Source organism: Ictidomys tridecemlineatus, chromosome 4, assembly GCF_052094955.1.
Source record: "Ictidomys tridecemlineatus isolate mIctTri1 chromosome 4, mIctTri1.hap1, whole genome shotgun sequence".
Classification (NCBI taxonomy): Eukaryota; Metazoa; Chordata; class Mammalia; order Rodentia; family Sciuridae; genus Ictidomys; species Ictidomys tridecemlineatus.
The window spans coordinates 9,912,997-9,932,547 of record NC_135480.1 but is presented as its reverse complement, the minus strand read 5'-3'; the positions used below and the strand labels follow the sequence as shown (position 1 = coordinate 9,932,547).

The window sequence follows — 19,551 nt, the reverse complement described above, 5'->3', positions numbered from 1 at the left end:
GGCATGGAGAAAATGAAGGTCTCAAATTATCGACTTACTAAGAGAAAAAGCATTTGCCATAATAGTCGTGACACACAACCCAGCCCAGAAGCGTAATATGCAGTAAATGAGGAAGGTGGGGGCAAAGGCTGCCACGGTGTCAACGATGCCCAGCTGGAGTAAGCACCACAGGTAGACCACCTTCCGCCCAAACCTAAGAAAGATTGGAAAACAGCTAAGCTTATTTCAGAACAAAAATAATATGGAGAAAACAACAAAAGAAAATAACTTGAGATTTAGTGTAAATGTTTAACAAGTAGGACATTATACTTGAGGTCTGGTAGAATCATAATACTAGTCAACAACGAAAATTACAGATGTAAGCATCCCTGTCGGTTCATCTTCAAGTGATGCCAGAATGAGCATGAAAGCACATGGCATAAGAGGACCTTGATGCCATGTGGAGCCATATCAAGAAGAGAAAATATGGGAGGTGTCCAAAGGTCTTAGGAAATGTGTTTCAGAAGGCAACTTGGCAACCATTCTCTTTACTACAGGAAGTGATAAGAGGTCCACAGAGGAGAGAAAGAGGAGAGATAGAGAATAAGAAACAGAAGGGCAGATTACACAAAAATAATGAGAAATATTTGTGTCATGGAGCTGCAGGGAATGGGCTCATTGTGGAGTTAACTTGGACAAAGTTCCATGAGCTGATACAAAATTTTCAGCAATATTAATTGTTATGGTTTAGATGTGGTGTCCCTCAAAAGTTCATTTGTGAGACAATGTAAGGAGGTTCAGAGGAGAAATGACCTAATTAAAATAATCCCTGGTAGGATTAACTGGGTGATAACGGGAGGCAGGCAGAGTGTGGCTGGAGGAAGTGGTTTATTATGGGCATGGCTATGGAGTATATATATTTTTATCTGGTGAGTGGAGTCTCTCTCTGCTTTCTGATCACCATGTGAGCTGCTTCCCTGAGCCACACTCTTCGGCGATGATATTCTGCCTCATGTCAAGCCCTGAGGAATGGAGCCTGCTTTCTATGAAATAAGACCTCTGAAACCATGAGCCTTCAAATATACTTTTACTTCCCTACAGTTGTTCTGGTTCAGTCCTTTAATCACAGCAGCAAAAAAGCTGACTAAAACATTAATATATGGACAAAAATTCAGTTTTGAATATTTGTGTATAATATTTGTTACTTTAGCAGTCTAAGTCATAAAAATCTTATGAAATATGTTACCTTCTGTAACAAATGTAGGTTCATGCAACATACATTGTTACTAAACTTGTATGATAGAATTCAGAATAGAACTGTCTTTTTACAAGCCATGATTGAGGACATGATGAAACATGGAAAACTGAGAAATGAAAACACAATAAGTAAAATAAATAAATTCTCATGGTAATGGTTACTGGAGCGTCAGAAGCAGATATGACCAGGTAGAGCACAGAGAATTTTTAGGGAGATACTCAGAGGGTGCCTACTTGATGTTATACTTTTGCCCAAACAACTAAAGCCAGGTAACACAAAGGTTCTGTAACCTATGGTAACCTATGTACTTTTGTCAATACCATATAAATATTGGTCTATCAGTTATAATGAATATATTACACTAATGTAAGATGTTAATAATATGTGAGTTTGTTTGTGGGAGGGGTTATTGGGAACTCTCTGTACTTCACACTCAATATTTCTTTATACCAAAAACTGGTGTAAAAAAATTAAAGCTTATTGCCAGGCATGGTGGTTCCTGGCTGTAATTCCAGTGACTCAAGAGGCTGAGGTTAAAGGTCAGCCTCAAGTTAGCAAGACCCTGTCTCAAAAAAACCATTTTTTTTTAAAAAGGCTGGAATCCTCAGTGGTGGAGTGCTCCTGGGTTCAATTCCAAGTACCACAAAAATTAAAGCTTATTATGAAAAAAATTTTCAGAGTAAAGAGGACATACGTTGCAGTGTTAATATTAGAATTAGATGTGGTTTTAGGAATGCTGTGGGAATCAAAATAACTAGCACTGGAAAAGAGAATAGGAAAAAGTGTTGTGGGCTCATTATGGAGAGCTTCAGAGTAGTTTGAAACAAAAGACTAGATACATGGATATACAAATAGACATAAAAGAACTTAGTGGTGAATCAATAAAAAGTAAGAAAGAGATTGGCCAAAGAACGTGGTATATTTTATATAGATTTAAATACCAGCATACTCAAACCTATTACATATTTTCTGGCATGTACACATGTAAATAGTACACACATGAAACATTTCTCTGTGGTGAAGGATGGGAATGAAGACTAATGGGAATTCATGAACATGAATGGGGATACACAGGGAAAAGAGTCTTTGCCAAAGCCATTAAAGATATTGTAGATGGGTAGAAAGAAAAGACCTATCTTAGGGTAAAAGTAAATGCTATTAAAAAAGGTATAAAGACATAGATGGATATTGCATTGAACATAATAAATAAATTTGGGTGTGTTTGAAATCTGAAAAAGAAAGATATCAAGACTGGAAAACTTGAGTGATCTTGTGAGAGAACAACACGCATTCAGTTACAGTGATATAGAATGGCACACATGATGAGTTATTACTATAGGCAGGTTTAAACTACTTGATTTCACAGGGCTGTATTGATATTTCTTTACTGTCCTCACTCCTCTCACTATACAAATATTCTTATGCTAGCAAATTTCAAGTTGTCCACATCCTTGAACTCTTCTGTGACCTAAATGTTCACATATACAGCTGGCTACCTGAGTCTCCACATGTATGTCCATTATGGTTTAGACGTGAGCTGTTCCCCCCAAAGTTGGTATGTGTGAGATAATGCAAGAAAGTTCAGAGGTGAAATGATTGGATTATGAGAGTATTACTTAATCAGTACATTAATCCAGTTGAATGAATTAACTGGGTGGTAACCACAGTTGAGGAGGGTAAGCCTGGGAGAGATAGGTCCCTTTGGAGTTTATATTTTGTCCTGGTGAGGCAAGCTCTCTTTCTCTGCTTTCTGGTGCTATGTTCCTGGCTGAGGACCATATTTCACAATACACTTTAGTATATATTATGAATCACCAGAAAAGAGGAGCTTGAATGTTGCAAACCAAAATAATAATAATGAGATGGAAATGTTCATTATTCTGATTTTCTCAGTATATATTGTATGCATTTATATTTATCAGTATATATTGTATACAGGGAGATGGAAATGTTCATTAACCTCATTTTATTAATAAATATCACATAGTACTTCAATTATAATTATTATGTGTTTATAATTTTTTTAAATGCTTAAGGTGATCGAAATGTTAACCACAATGTTTTGATCATTACACACTATTTGTATGTATTCAATGTATATAAATACATCAAATTTATGCACTCCATAAATTTTTACAACTAAAATAATTAATATAATGTTTCTTTACTATCTTCAATAATTTCCTATTTTCCTAGATCTGATAGGGCCATCTTACAAATCTCTGTTATGAGTACTGAAATCAATCCTCTTAAACTTATCTCCTGGCTGCTACTACTGCCTTCTATCAAATTATACTCATAATCCAGTAGTCACATCCCCACCATTGTTAAATCTCTTATTAAGCATTTCTTTGAGCTTTACATAACACACAAATATGCAGATCTCAAATGTTTACAAGTTTAATTATTTCCACAAAACCACTGTACCTTTGTAATCAGTCCTCAATCAATAGAACATCATTTTTAAGAAACCCTTCTCAGACTCTTTCCTGGACACCATTCCCACCAAACATATCTAATATCATGAGCTTTATCACCATATATTAGTCTGTATGCTTGGATCTTTTTAAAAGTTGAAATTATGTATTATGTAGTTCTGTGTCATGTAATGTTTTCCCCATGTTATTGCATATGGCAATAGTTTGTTCTTTCTCATGGCTCAATAGGAATTTATATAAATATACTATATTTTTAATTCTACTGTTTATAGATATTAATGTGAATGTATGCTCAAAAAACCTACCTATTCGTTCAACTGTTTTGTTAATTCTTTCTACAATTCAGATTGGTAGTACAGAGGCCTGAAAATTAGAGGAAATAAATTTGCTGACTCAGAAATCTGTACAGGCAACAATTAACTGTGTCAGGCACTAAGTTATAATTTTAAACTAAGACTACTAGGTGGCTTTGAACATCTGCATTCCCATCAATGTTCTTGTGGGAGACATGCTTGGGTGAGAGCCATGGTTGATTGCCTTCTCTAGAAGCTCTGCCAGGATGCGAGAAGCCACAAATTTCTCATCTCCAAGTTGCATCCTCCTAAATTCTTAATAATTACCTTTACTGGTTACAAACATTACCTATTAAAGTCATTTCACAAGGACCATCATCCAGGTTAAAGGTCCAGTGATTTACCATCTTATCAGGCCCACGGTGCTACTCAACTCTCAGATTTTATAATGGTGATTATTCTCTGTATGTGTGCCTAGACTGCATGTGTGAAATGATGAACAGTATAAAAATATCTGTACTCATTTATAGGGTCTAGGTGGTTCAGAATATTGCCAAGACCAGGAACATACTTTTAAACATGCAACTCTCTTTCCTCTCCCTTTGTTGAATTAACTCTTACTCATACACCTCACATTCTGCATTGGCTCTGCAAATTACTTCCTGAAACTGATATGATTTACATGACCTTTTCTATTCTCCTTAATGTAGCACAGTGAATTTCTCACAACAAATTGTAACTTCCAGTTTATGTATCAAGCACTAGTATTTGATTGTAGTTTCCTAGAGTCAGAAAGTGAGGCCAGTACACAATTCAGAACAAAGCCGACAGAGCTCAGCAAGATTTCTTAAATAAAGGAATGAATACTTACTGAAAACTTAATCTGACCAACAGTCCAAAAGAAAGTGAGGTGACACTCACTTGTCTGAAAGAAGGCTATATATCAGACTTCCCAACAGTGACCCAGTCATAAACAGAGTTTGAACCATTGGTTTTAATGACTGGGATTCACAAACCAGGTCCCACTGGAAGAGAATCAAAAAAGCACAGTGGAGTTTTAGATTTTAAGTCTTTAAAATCTTTGCCCTCCGTGGAAAAACTTCCACATATGATGTATGTGATCCTCTGCTTTGTGGATCCTGCCCCGATCCCCAGCTTCGCCAACAGTCACTCTCCCCTGGTCGCCCGTCCTCCACTTATTTCAGCCCTTCAAGTGCACTTGCCTCTCTCTTGCCTCATAACTTTCCAATATTCTGCACCTTTTTTTCTACATGTCTTTATTCATTTTTACCTTCAGGTCACCAATTCCCTTTATTCTATTAACTTATACACATTCTTTGGCTACTACAATTTAAAACATATAAAAACACATTTTAAGAAATTTCAGATACCAAAAATATGAAAGTTTATTTTTTTTCATCATCTAAGTGACTTAGGGTCCTGCCTTTGATTTTCTTAGCAGTCCATACTTCAATTACTACAGTATCTCTCATCCTTGGCCACACATTGAATACTTAAAGAAAATAAAAAACACGAGTGCTTGCCTGTGCCCAGAGATTCTGATTTATTTGCTCAGTGTCAGTTTTTCAGCAAGTATTGAGAACCACTGACTTAGTAAAATATTTGATCACTTTTAAAATCATAGATATTCTTCACTAGATTAAATGATAATTATAGGTTAAATTCATTAACTCCAATACTATATATTCTCAACAGCATTGTAGTGTAGATAAGCAATTGCTACCTGCAGAAGGAAGGAAGAAAGTTTTAATTACAGTACACATCTTGGGACTAAATGTATAAAGCAAGTCCCTTCTTGGTATTACCTCCAAACTCTTTGATCATACAAACAGTATATTTGGATGAAGCACCTTACCTCAGTTATGATGGTGGAGGGGAAATAGCTTCTGTCATATACTCAGCCATTGACACAGGGCTCCGTGTCTGCCTCAGTTGTATTGGTGACAGTTTCATTCAGGTGAAGGAGCTGCCACTGGGGATGGATGAAGCGATGGCACTTCTCTGGTTTTAAGTTTGAGTCCAGTGGAATGGAAATCCTCAGGAGGGCATCTTGGCTGAGGGTCCCAGTGTCATTACCAGAGATAGTGTCATTGTCCAGAATCTGAACCCAGCAGCGATGATCAGGAATTGCAGCAGTGAAGTTCTCCAGTACAAAATGAGGGTATGTTAGGATGTTGGTGATACAAAAGAAAACTAGCTGAAAGATTTGGAATCTTCCCAGGCCTCCAGCTTGATCCAAGAGCTCATCAAAGGACATTGAGGCTGAACAGGGGATCACCTAAAGGAATAAATTTATGGAGGTAGATTCAGAAAGAGAAAATGCTTCCTTTCACCAAGACCTATAATGTGGTGTTGATCCCCATTCAATTTTCTCCTTGAGGGGTTCTGTCTACTGCTGCAAAATAATGGAAAGATCTCCTCAGAGTCTTTGGGTTTAGATAGGGAGACAAATTCAGTAAAGTTACAGAAATATTTGGCAAAGAGAATTCTACTTGCAGACAACTGAACCTGCTTAAAAGATTACTCTGTGAATGATTCTGATCTTTGAGTTTTCTGAGAAGTCAACAGTGGACTTTCAGTGGGTGTAATCTCCACATGACCCTAAATATAGCTTTCCATGATCTGTCCTTTTCAGAAAAGGAATACTGAAATCTCAAATGTAAACATGTTTATGATATTAATGTATAAACAGACCATTGCTTTTTCTTGGTTAGAACTGAATTTTTGCTAAGTTACTGAAAAATATCTTTGGTTATAATAAAGGAAAGTGGAATATTGAATGTAAAGGCTAACTGTGGGTATCTGAGATTCTGATTCAGTTTAAATAGTGACAGTGATTTTGAAGTTTTTGAAATAGGGAAATAAGAAATAAGGTGCAGGGAAGAAGGAAACAGTACTTTTATGCCATAGTTTATTTAATCAGATTTATTGATTCATTGAAATAGCATTTTGGGCTAACTTTTAGACCTGGGCTCCCAGGTGGTGGTGGTGGTGGGGTGGACTCAAGTCTATTGGCTCCTATGAAGGTTGGCAAGGCCGATCCAGGCAAGGCCTGAGCTTTGGTGGGGGGTCTGCCAGTGGGTGGAGGTAGTCCTGGGTTGGGCATGAGCTTTGGTGGGGCTCTGTCAATGTCGGGATGGACTCAGACCTACCCTGGGCCCTGGTTCCTGTGCAGGTTGGTGAGGCAAATCTGACTTGAGTGTACCATTCTTTCCAGCATTTATTATTATTTGCATTCTTGATGATTGTAATTATAAATTGAGTAAAATAAAATCTCAATGTTGCTTTGATTTCTATTCTCCTTTTTGCAAGAGATGTTGAACATTTTTTTTTCATGTATTTGTTGGCCTTTTATATTTCTTCTTTTGAAAAACATGTGTTTAGTTCTTTTATCCACTTATTGATTGGGATTTTTCCTTTGTGATAAGTTTTTTGAGTTCTTTATATATTTTGGACATTAATCCCTTGTCTGAGGAGTAGCTGGCAAACATTTTCTCCCATTCTATAGGCTCTCTTTTTATGCTCTTAATTGTTCCTTTTTTGCATAAATTTTTAATTTGATGCCATCCTACTTATTGATTCTTAGATTTATTTTTTGAGTCTTAGAGGTTTTGTCAAGGAAATTGGTGCCTGCTTCAGTATAGGAGTGTTGACTTTATATTTTCCTCTAGCAGTTGCAGTGTCTGGTCTAATTCCTAGGCATCTGATACACTTTGAGTTGACTTTTGTCAGGGTGAAAAGTAGGAATCTAGTTTCACTATTCTACATATAGATATCCAGTTTCCCCAGCAGTGTTTGTTGAAAAGATCATCATTTCTTTAACCTATGTTTTTTGCACCTTTTTGAGTATCAGATGATTGTATATCTTTGTGGTTTTGGTTTTATATCTTCTATTCTGTTCTATTGTTTTTTTTTTGTTAACTTTTTTTGCTAATGTGACTAAAAGACCTGATAAGAACAATTTTATAAGAGGAAATTTTGTGTTTTGGGGGCGGGGAGCTCAACATCATGGTGGAAAAGTGTGGTAGAGGGAAGCAGCTCATATGATAATCAGGAAGCAGAGAGAGACTCCACTTGCCAGATACAAAATATATACCCCAAAGACACACCCCCAATGACCCACCTCCTGAAGCCGCATCCTACCTGCTCCAGTTTGCTTTTATTGTTTCACACGTGAGTTTTTTGGGGACACCTAATATCTAAATTATGCCATTCCATCCCTGGCCCTCAAAAGCTCATTCTTATCTCACAATGTAAAATACATTTAGTCTATTTCTAAGAGTCTCCACAGTCACAAAAGTTGAAGAGTTCCCAAAAGCCCAAGTCCAAAATCTCTTGATAGTCAGGACAAACTTGCATCATGAGCTCCTGTAAAAATCAAAACTGATGTATAAGTATCCAATATATAAATGTACAGAGAATTCAGCATGACTGAAATTTTGCTTAGCAAACAAGTTCTGTAGTTCCACACCTGGCATCTGGAGCACATGGCGTGATGTTCTGTCCAAAGGGCTTGTTCAGTTCCGCTCTTGTGGCCTTGTTGGTTGCAGCCCAAGTGGCCTTTCTGTTGGTTTGACTCGCCTTGATTGCTGCAGGCTTCTTCAGTGAATGTTTCATGGTATTGGCATTCCTTATACTTGAGGGTGTCCATTGCAGCTTTGGCTTCCTTTTTATATCTCTATGCATTGCATACAGTGGGTGTCTGGAGAGACTCTGACCCTGCTCAAAATTTTCCTTCCACCCATACCTTTCTTTGAAATCTTGGTGGAAGCCTCCATGACTCCTGAACTCCAGTCTGTTGCATTTCTGCAGAACACAGTGATGGACACCAAGGTCTGTCACCATCTTGAGCAGTAGTCAAGCCTCCAGGGACCCTGGTTGGAGCAGCCTATGAGTGCCTGAGTAGCTAAGCATGTTGAAAAAACTTCCTAGGCCTCCTTTTTCAAGAAAGGCACCCCACTGGTCTCTCCTCAAGAGAATTTTCACTTTTACTTCCTTGAGTCTGAGATGGATATGACCTTGCCAATTTCTGAGATGTATTCAAGCCATCTTTCTTATTGTCTCTGGAAATAGTCTAGCATTTCTTTAGTGGATATAATGTCTTCAACAATGACAACTTTCTTAGGCCATTTCACCCCTGCCTTAAAAATTCAAGGTTTTCAAATCTTTCTGTTCTGCTTTCTGATCCTATCACAATAATTTCATCTGAAAACTTCCAGTAACATCCATGCCATTTCCTGAATACTATGCTGCCTAGACATTTCTTCTACCAGCTAAAGGAATCCTCACTTTAAAATCAGCCTAATAGTCTCAGGGCATGAGCAAAATGCAGACAACTTCTCAGCCAGAACACAACACAAATGGCCTCTATTCCAAACTCCCATAAAGTCTTCTTTTTCTGAACCCTCTTAAGCCCTGTCTTTACTGTCAATGGTCCTATTGACATTCTGGTCATCTGAACTCTCACTAGAATTAGCCATTAATCTCTGCTTACAACAATCTAAAACAGTTCCTGCTTGCAATGCTAAACATCTCAAAATTCTTCCCTTAAATTCCAAAAAGGTCCAAAAGCTTCTGAACCACATGGTCACAGCAAAGACTCCACTTCTCAGTACCAAATTCTGTGTTATTCAGCTAGAGACCTGACAAGAACAATTTTGAAAGAGAAAAAGTTTTTTTGGGGGCTTATAGTTTCAGAGGTCTCAATCCAAAGACAGCAGGCTCCATTCCTCAGGGTTCAAAGTGAGGGAGAATATCATGGTAAAAGAGTGGGGTGGAAGTAAATAGATCACATGATAATAAGAAAGCAGAGAGACTCCACTTGCCAGATACACAATATATACCCCCAAAGCATGCCTCCCAATGACACACCTCCTCCAGCCACACTCCACCCAGCTTCAATTTCCACTCAGTAATCCCATTAGGATATTAATTCACTGACTATGTAAAGGCTCTCAATATACAATCATTTTTCCTCTAAACATTGTTGCATTATCTCACAATGAGCTTTGGGGAGCCAATAATATCTAAACCATACCAATTGGTCTTCTTGCCTGTTTTTTGATGCCAATATCTCTTCATAATAAAAACTCTCAACAAAGTAGGTATATCTTGAACTTACCCCAACACAATAAGGTCCATGTGTACAAACCAACTACTTAGATCAGACTGAATTAGAAAAAGTTGAAACTTTTTCTCTAAGACATGAAGAAATAAAAGGCTGTCCAATTCCAACACTTTTATTTAACATAGTATTCAAATTTATAGTCATAAAAATAAGGAGCATATAAATTGGAAAGAAAAATTCAAAATGTGCCTGTTTATAAGAATGTAAACTAATATATAGCAAAACCTAAAGTCTCCACCAAAAGACTCTTAGAATTGATAACCCAATTTTGTGTTTTGTTTTGTTTTGGTACTGGGGATAGAACCCAGGGGCACTTAACCACTAAGCTTCAAACTCAGACTGTTTTTATTTAAAATTTTATTTTGAGACAGGGTTTCACTAAGTTGATTAGGGCTTTGCTAAGTTGCTGAGACTGGCTTTGAACTTGTGATCCTACTGACTCAGCCTCCCAAGTTGCTTGTGATAAAGCAGTTCTGTAAAGTGATATTATTTTATACACACACACACACACACACACACACACACACACAGTGGTGACAGAGAATGGGAAAGCAGTGACTGAGATTGGGGGTCTCTGATGACCTCATGGCTGGGGCATGCCTGATTTCTGGGAATGTTTCTGTGCCAGAACATAGGATTCCCAGTTGCTACGGTAATAGCCTGCCTAAGGAGGATTTGTGCAAGAGTCTTGTCAGCTTCAACCTTGATCTCAGGCACATATTTCCCTGGGAATAGATGAATTCTCATGCCATATAACCACAATGTTTCACTAACTCTGCCACTCCTGAGCCTGCCTGTTTAACAGTAACTGTAAACAAAGGGCCTTCTTGAGTGCTACACAAATCTTCTAACATTGCACATTGCAACTGTGGATTACAATTATGGACAAGCTGTATAGATGTTTCTAGTTCTGTAACATTTCTGAATACAAAAATAATGCTTGCATAGTCTTTAACCTGATAACGAGACATATATAAATAAAGATTGCTTGTGTAAGTCTTGAGATCTGCTTCTCCATCAGAGAGCAGCACTCCACCTAACCCCAGATTTATCTTCAGAATCTGCATCTTTATTTTTGTAATTGCTCTTTGCCCCTTGCCAGATCCATGAGTTTTAGTATACTGTGGCATATAAAACCAGTGACATTTCTATATGCCAATAGCAAACTCTCTGAAAATGAAATTTAAAAAAATCTCTTATTATAATATTTTTTGTAGTTATTATAATAATTTTTATAGCTATTATAATAGCTACAAAACACAAAACAGGAATAAATTCAACCAAAAATCTCTACAGTGAAAACTATTCAAAAATGAATAAATGAAATGAACCAGATGTACACACTTGGCAATCTCAGCTACTCAGAAGTCTGAGGTAGGCTGATTGCAAACTCAAGGCCAGTGTCAGCACTTGAGCAAGACCCTGCTTCAAATACAAAAGATTTGGGAATGTAGCTCAGTTGTATGGTAACTGTCTAGCATGCACAATAAGTTGAATCCCCAGTGCTAGAAAAAAAAAGATAAATGGGGGTGGGGAGAGAGAGAGAGAGAGAGAGAGAGAGAGAGAGAGAGAGAGAGAGAGAGAGAGAGAGAGAGAGAGAAAGAAAAAGAAGAAGAAGAAGAAGAAGAAGAAAGAAAGAAATTAAAGAGGACACATACAAACACACAAATGAAAAACAAGTTCCTTGTTATGAATTAGAAGAATGATATTGTTAAAATATTCATATTATTCTAAAATATATTAATTCCATCTCAGCAGCTTCCACAGTCTTACCTAGTTCTGGAATCAACTCCTAAATCTGACATTCAAAGTTCCCACTAAAAATCAATTACACGAGATGTGTGTAAGATACAAATCCTGAGGCAAATAAGTCTTCAGTTGTGAACTTGTATAACCAAACAAGTCATGTGCTTCCAAAATACCACAATGGAACTGGCATAGGACACACATTTCCATTCCAAAGGGAAGAAATTGGAAAAACAAAAGGGCTACATGTTCCCCTGTAGTACAAAAAGCAGTGAGTTCAGTCCATGAGATCTGAAGTTTTGAGAACAATTCTCATTGACTTGATGTTTTCTGTCCTCTAGGTTCATTGGAATGGCAATGTCACCACAGGTTAGCTCTGCAGGTTGCCTCAGGCACTTTCTGGCAAGTCTCCACCCCCAAACTTCTCTTGGGCTTGGATTATGTCTTGGTAGCTCCAGACATATTTGTCCTTGGAAATGGATGAGACATCCATATCCCCATTGCAAGTACTCTTTGAATTGGAGATAGTGTGACATGGTTACTGTCAAAGTTTACTGCCTATGTCCTCTAGAATGATGATCACTGTAACTTCTGCTGCACTGGATCCATTTGAATTGCACCCAGAAGCATGGTAACAGAGTGAAGGAAGTGCAGGCTGTGATGTGTGGTGGTGCTACACAGAGTGCAGCAGTCACTTGTGGCTTCTCCGTTCTGTTCCATGAGGCCCTTGCACTCTGGGCCTATGATGAGAATGTCAGACCTGATTTCTGAATTTTCTCAGGAGTTATTCCATTATTCTGAAGGATAGCACATGGGTTTATTGATAATGTTACCCCACCCTAATCTTATACTGCCTACAATACCCAGCCGAATTCCTACCTCCCCAAATTTACTTACCTTACATGGCCTGTTAATCTTATCAAATATTTATTTTGCCACACCATTTGTATTCTCTCTTCAGTTGTCTATCTCAGAAAGAAAAAAGAAAGGAACCATTAAAGAAGCATAAATGGGGGCTGGGGTTGTGACTCAGTGGTAAATTGCTCACCTAGCATATGTGAGGCCCTGGGTTCAATCCTTAGCACCACATAAAAATAAATAAAAAATAAAGGTGTTTATTCCAACTACAACTAAAAAATAAACATTAAAAAAGAAGCATAAATAGGTGACTCCCAAATTTCTAGGAAATTTCTACCCCTTTCCAGGAAGGACACAAATATTTCTCTTCTTTATTAGCCAATCCTTTCTCCTTGTTCATTTACTTTGATGTTCAGGTGTTGAAAAGTTGATCCAGAAGCTTATTTTACACATCTCCTATTTTGGCTAAGAACAAAAATCTGCTTTTCTGCTTAGTTGACACTTAGTATTATTTGTTCCATAATTCCAAGAAGGAAAAAGACCCAGTCTGGGGTTAAAATTTGGTAACATATTTGGTTTCAAGATGATACATCATATGATCAACAAGATATTTCTGCTATGAGACCAACCCCTACTCCCCCCGGCCTCAGGGTGCCATCTGGAAAATTGAAAGACATCATAACAAACCCAGGGCACCTGAGAGTGATTTGGAAGCCAGTAACACTATAAGCCTTCTTTCAACTTTTCTGACCTCAGGATCCGAGCTTAGTTTCATATATTTCTGGTTATCATGTTTATCTACATATTCTGTTTTAAATGTGGTGTTTTCTTTTTGCTCTATTCAGGAAACTTTCTTAATCTATATGTATTAATCTTTTTTTTGTCACTGTGACCAAAATATCCAACAAGAAAAACTTAGAGGATAACTCAGTTCACAGTCAGCTGACTCAGTTGCTCTGGGTCGTGATGAAGCAGAACATAATGGAGTAAGGGTATGGCAGAGGAAAGCTGTTCAGCTCATGGCAGCCAGGAAGGAGAGAAGGAGAGGGAGAGAGGAAGAGAGAGAGATGTTAGAGCCAAGGACACAATGTCATTCCCCACTTCCTTACTTCCTCCAGCCATGCCTCACCTGCCTACAATCAGCATCAACATCTGTTTTAATTTTTAATCCATCAAATGAATTAATCTACTGAGTAGGTTATACTCCCATAATCTAATCATTTCACCTCTGAGCCTGGCTACATTCTCCATCATATGAGCTCATTAGGGGACACCCAATATCTAAGCCACAATACTATCTGATCCTCCAGATCAGCCTTTCTGTGTACTGTTTTCCACAACTTATATACTTCAAAATAATTTCTCCTCTTTTACTGATTCTACTCTCTCTTTTTGCCCAGGCTCTGTCTTTGTCCCTTCCATGAAGGACCTTAGTTCCCTGGGGGGAAGAATCTGGGAGACTCCTTTTGCCTGTATCTGCTTGCTCTGACCTTAATTGCAGTACTCTGGAAAAGAAGGGAAGGAGTGAGTTTTTATATAGTTTGTTGAAAAAAAAATGGGATATTCTAACCCAAAAGAAAGAAAACCTTGTTACAATGCTTAAAAGTATGCTGAAATTGTGGGGGAACTCCATAAAGAAGGTGCAGCTGACACAGTTTTTAGAACTTGTTATTGAAATGGGAGGAAGGAAGCACGGGTTTAAAAATCTGGGAGAGACTTGGTAAAGAGGTGCTTATTAGGAATGTGGCCAAAGATTTGGACAAGATTTCTGTGGAAATTCTCCTTTATGGTCTTTAATATGAGATTGTCTCAATCCATCTCAGGACAGCATAAATTGGTCAGCTTCGGATCTGATTTTTGCCTTTAAGAATACAGTTAATGGTTTTAAATACCTAACAAAAAAGTCTTCAGCCAATCACACCTCTCCCTCCCTCATCAGATCTATCTAAATTTGTAAAGTTAGCACCACTTCAGCAGGATCCCTCGACTATAAGGTCAGCTGGAGAGAACATTGGAGATTTCAGTTATTTCTTTGAATGAGCTGATTGGAACAATCCTAAACAGCTACTTAGATCATATGAAGCATTCCTTTTAAATGTCTTAAGGAGCTTAAGTCTGCCTGATCTATGTGTGGGCAAGGTTCTCTTTGTTCTGAGTTTGTTAGAAACTCTTACTAATGAAGTCTTACTGACTAATTATTGGATTATGCTGGCTAAAGCTTGTCTTTCAGGTGGTATTTAATGTAGAAATCTAATTGGATGGAGTTTAGTGCAGAACACATGAAAGAAATCGAGCTCATGGGGATTGATGTTACTCTGGAGATGTTCACTGGAATCAGACAATTTGCTGATTTGTGGCATCAGTTAAATTTTGGTTTACAAACATGCTAAAAGGGCATGAAGAGAGTTGCCTATTAAAGGAGAGAAAAATGAACATCTCTCAGATCTGCAAAGGACTTGATGAGCTTTACACAGATTTTGTTCTTTGATTATACCAAGCTGTAAATCACTTAATAGAAGACCCTGATGCTGATGAATTATTAGTTAAATAGTTGGCTTTTGAAAATGCTAATAAGACCTGCAAAGGGGCAGTCTACCCTCATAGAAAGAAAGGGACAGTCTCATATTTTATCCACCTCTGTGCAGATATAAAAATTGCAAATTCTCAAAGCATAGTAATGGCTGTAGCATTGAAAGAAAAATTTCAGTCTCCCTGGAAGACTAAAAATTCCAAAAGGGAGTGTTTAAACTCTGGCAAGCTTGGAGAGGAGGCCAGAGATTGCAGGCAAAAGCCAGGATAAGGAAATAAACCAGGGCTGAGTCTGCATTGTTGTGGTGGCAAGAATTGGGTCAGTGAATGCAAATTACAGTCATATGTGAAAGGAGGATCTTTGATCCTTCAGTTGGGAAATGGGAAAAGGGGCCTACCCAGGGCCCCTCAGACAATGGGGTATCATTTCAGAGCTGCCATACATTACAGCCTAGCCTCATGTCTCTTCATCTGAGACCTTTACAGGGCCACAAGTGGGAGCATGGCATTGGACCTCTGTTCCATCATCAAATATGTGTATTAACTTGGAGATGGGGCCTCAGGCCATTCCTATGGGAATTTGTGGCCCTTTGCCCTCTGGCACAGTGGGACTTATATTGGGAAAAAGTAGTTTGACTATGAAAGGATTTCAAGTTGATCAATTCAGATTTTACCAGAGAGATAAAATTATAACTCAAATAGTTCCATTGTTCAAGTACATCCAGAGATTATTACCATAGCTCAAATTCTTCTTTTGCCTTATTATTCAAATTAATAGCTAATTTACACTAATGTAAAGCACTTACAAACAGATGGGTGTAAATGTAAAGAAAAAATTTACCAGATAAACCAATAGGTGATAAAGATCTGGGTTGTCAGACAGGGCATACTGGACTCAATTGGTTAAGCAAGAGCAGTCCCATCTGGATTTTAAAATAAATTGAATGATAATTAAGGGTGTGATTGATACAGGATCAGATGTGTCTGTTATTTTCACAAGGCCTTGACCTAAAAGATGGTATTACACAGGGCCCCTGCTGACTTAGAAGGCAGGGTCATATTTCTAAACCTGAAGATAGTGCTCAGTATCTTTAATGGCAGGATGCTGAAAGTAACAAAGGCTCTTTCAAACATTATATCCTTGAGATATATCCTCCAGTAAATTTATGGAGCTGTGATGTAGTAAGCAGCATGGGAGTTTTACTGATGTGTCCTACCACAATGGTTACTTCTCAAATGCTTAATCAAGGATCTAGCCCCATTAGGGGGTTGGGAAAAAAACCAACAAGGAAGTTATTTACCTGTGGCACAATCCTTTTGACAAGGATGATATGGATTGGAGTATTTACCTAATCCATATTTTTGGTAGGGGCATTAATTTTTTTCTCTGTCCCAGAAGATAGCAGAAAAAATTAATTGGCTGTCAGATGATTGTGTCTGGGTTGATCAATGGCCCCTTATAAGGGTGAAACTTCAAGTGGTTCTTATGCTAATGTAAGAACAGCTTCAAGTTGGTCATATTGAACCTACTTTTAGCCCATGAAATACTCATTTTTGTAATAAAGAAAAAAATCTGCTAAATGAAGATTGTTACAAGATCTCAGAAAAATTAATTGGACAATGGAGTTAATGGGTGCTTTGCAGCCTGCACTTTTTTTTATCCTGCAATTATTTCTTTTAATTATCATTTAATAATTATAGACTTAAAAGGTTGTTTTTTCACCATACCTTTACGCCCAGCCGTTTGTAAGAGCTTTGCATTAGTGTTCCAGTTATTAATTTTAAGTAGCCAGTTAAAAGATATTGTTGGAAGGTTTTGCCACAGGGAATGGCCAATAGTACTACTTTATGTCAGACTTCTGTAGCTCAAGACATTGCTCCAGTGAAAGAGTAATATTATTAATATTATTATTAATATGAATGACATACTTTTGGCACATCCTAATTCAGATATGCTTTTAAAAAATGTTTGCTCCCTTAGAAACCTCACTTATCACAGAGAGTTTATGCATAGCAACTGAAAAAGTACAAAAGGCTACTACTCATTTTCAGTATTTAGGCAGCTTAATTGAAGGATGCATGATTCATTCACAGAATTTACAAATCAGAACTGATGTTTTACATAACCTTAATGATTTTCAAAATTTGTTTGGGGACATCAATTGCCTGAGGGCCAGTCTAAAATTATCCACTGTAGATTTATTACCTTTGTGGCACTATTTTCAGTGCAACAAAAAAAATTGGCTTTTGCAATCTTCAAATTCTTGGCAAGTAGCTTTTGATAATTTTCCTGGCCAAGTAGAAAATCATTATCTTCATGATAAGATTATTTAATTGGCTACTTTAGCCTTATTTATTTATTTTTACCATACAATTTATTTTTATTTTTTTTAGTCATACATGACAGCAGAATGTGTTTTGACATATAATATATACATGGAATGTACATACCATCAATCATATTGTCTATCCTATTCTGCTTCCCTTTCTATCCTCCCTACTCCTCCCTTCCTCTCCCATCACTTCTCTCTATACAATCTAATGTGACACACTTTTTTTTTCTTTTTCTCATTACAACATCATATATGTATTCTGTGAGGTTCTCCTTCCATCTTCCGTGCAACTCCCCTTCTCCCTCTTTTCCCCTCCCAACTCTCTTCCCTATTTAGTGGTAGTCTTCTTTTCATGCTCTTCCTCCCTGTCCCATTTTGAGTCACCCCCTCCCCCTTATATCCGAGAAGACATTTGGCATTTGTTTTTTAGGGATTGGCTAACTTCACTTAGCATAATCTGCTCTAATGCCATCCATTTGCCTGCAAATGCCATGATCTTGTTATTTTTTAGTGCTGAGTAATATTTCATTGTGTATAAATGCCACATTTTTTAATCCATTCATCTATTGAAGGACATCTAGGTTGGTTCCACATTCTATCTATTGTGAATTGTGCTGCTATAAACATTGATGTGGCTGTGTCCCTGTAGTATGCTCTTTTTAGGTCTTTTGGGTATAGTCTGAGAAGGGGAATAGCTGGGTCAAATGGTGGTTCCATTCCCAGCTTTCCAAGAAATCTCCATACTGCTTTCCAAATTGGCTGCACCAATTTGCAGTCCCACCAGCAATGTATGAGTGTACCTTTTTCCCCACATCCTCGCCAGCACTTGTTGTTGTTTGACTTCATAATGGCTGCCATTCTTATTGGAGTGAGATGGTAACTTAGAGTAGTTTTAATTTGCATTTCTCTGATTGCTAGAGATGGTGAGCATTTTTTCATGTATTTGTTGATTCATTGTATATCCTCTTCTGAGAAGTTTCTGTTCAAGTCCTTGGCCCATTTGTTGATTGGGTTATTTGCTTTTTTGTTGTTTAACTTTTTTAGTTCTTTGTATACTCTAGAGATTAGAGCTCTATCTGATGTTTGAGGGGTAAAAATTTGTTCCTAGGATGTAGGCTCCCTATTCACCTCACATATTATTTCTCTTGCTGAGAAAAACCTTTTAGTTTGAATTCATCCCATTTGTTGATTCTTGATTTTAACTCTTGTGCTATAGGTGTCTTATTAAGAAATTTGGGGCCTGCCCCTACATGATGGAGATTAGGGCCAACTTTATCTTCTATTAGACACAGAGTCTCTGGTCTGATTCCTAGCTCCTTGATCCATTTTGAGTTGACTTTTGTGCATGGTGAGAGAAAGGGATTCAATTTCATTTTGTTGCATATGGATTTCCAGTTTTCCCAGCACCATTTGTTGAAGATGCTATCCTTTCTCCATTGCATGGTTTTAGCACCTTTGTCTAATATAAGGTAGTTGTAATTTTGTGGATTGTCTCTGTGTCCTCTATTTTGTACTACTGGTCTACCAGCCTGTTTTGGTGCCAGTACCATGCTGTTTTTGTTACTATTGCTTTATAGTACAGTTTAAAATCTAGAATCACGATACCACCAATTTAATTCTTTCTGCTTAGAATTCTGTTAGCTATTCTGGGTCTCTTGTTTTTCCAGGTGAATTTCATGATTGCTTTTTCTATTTCTGCAAGAAATGTCATTGGGATTTTGATGGGAATTGCATTGAATCTGTAAAGTGCTTTTGGTAATATGGCCATCTTAATAATATTAATTTTACCAATCCATGAGCAAGATAAATCCTTCCATCTTCTAAGGTCTTCTTCTATTTCTTTCTTCAGGGTTCTGTAGTTTTCATTGTATAGCTCTTTCACCTCTTTTGTTGATTCCCAGGTATTTTTTTTTTTTGAGGATATTGTGAATGGAGTAGTTGTCCTCATTTTCTTTTCAGAGAATTTGTC

At 37.5% G+C, this 19,551-nt stretch overlaps 1 protein-coding gene across 1 annotated transcript; it reads right to left on the bottom strand.

The window, feature by feature from the left end:
• Positions 1–21: 21 nt before the first annotated feature.
• On the bottom strand, positions 22–6,470 carry LOC144364721 (steroid transmembrane transporter SLC22A24-like). Its single transcript, XM_078044861.1, is given in 3 exon segments — positions 22–193; positions 4,890–4,993; positions 5,845–6,470. Coding segments are annotated over 3 exon segments (678 nt in total). The 5' UTR covers positions 6,247–6,470.
• Between the last annotated feature and the right edge of the window lie 13,081 nt (positions 6,471–19,551).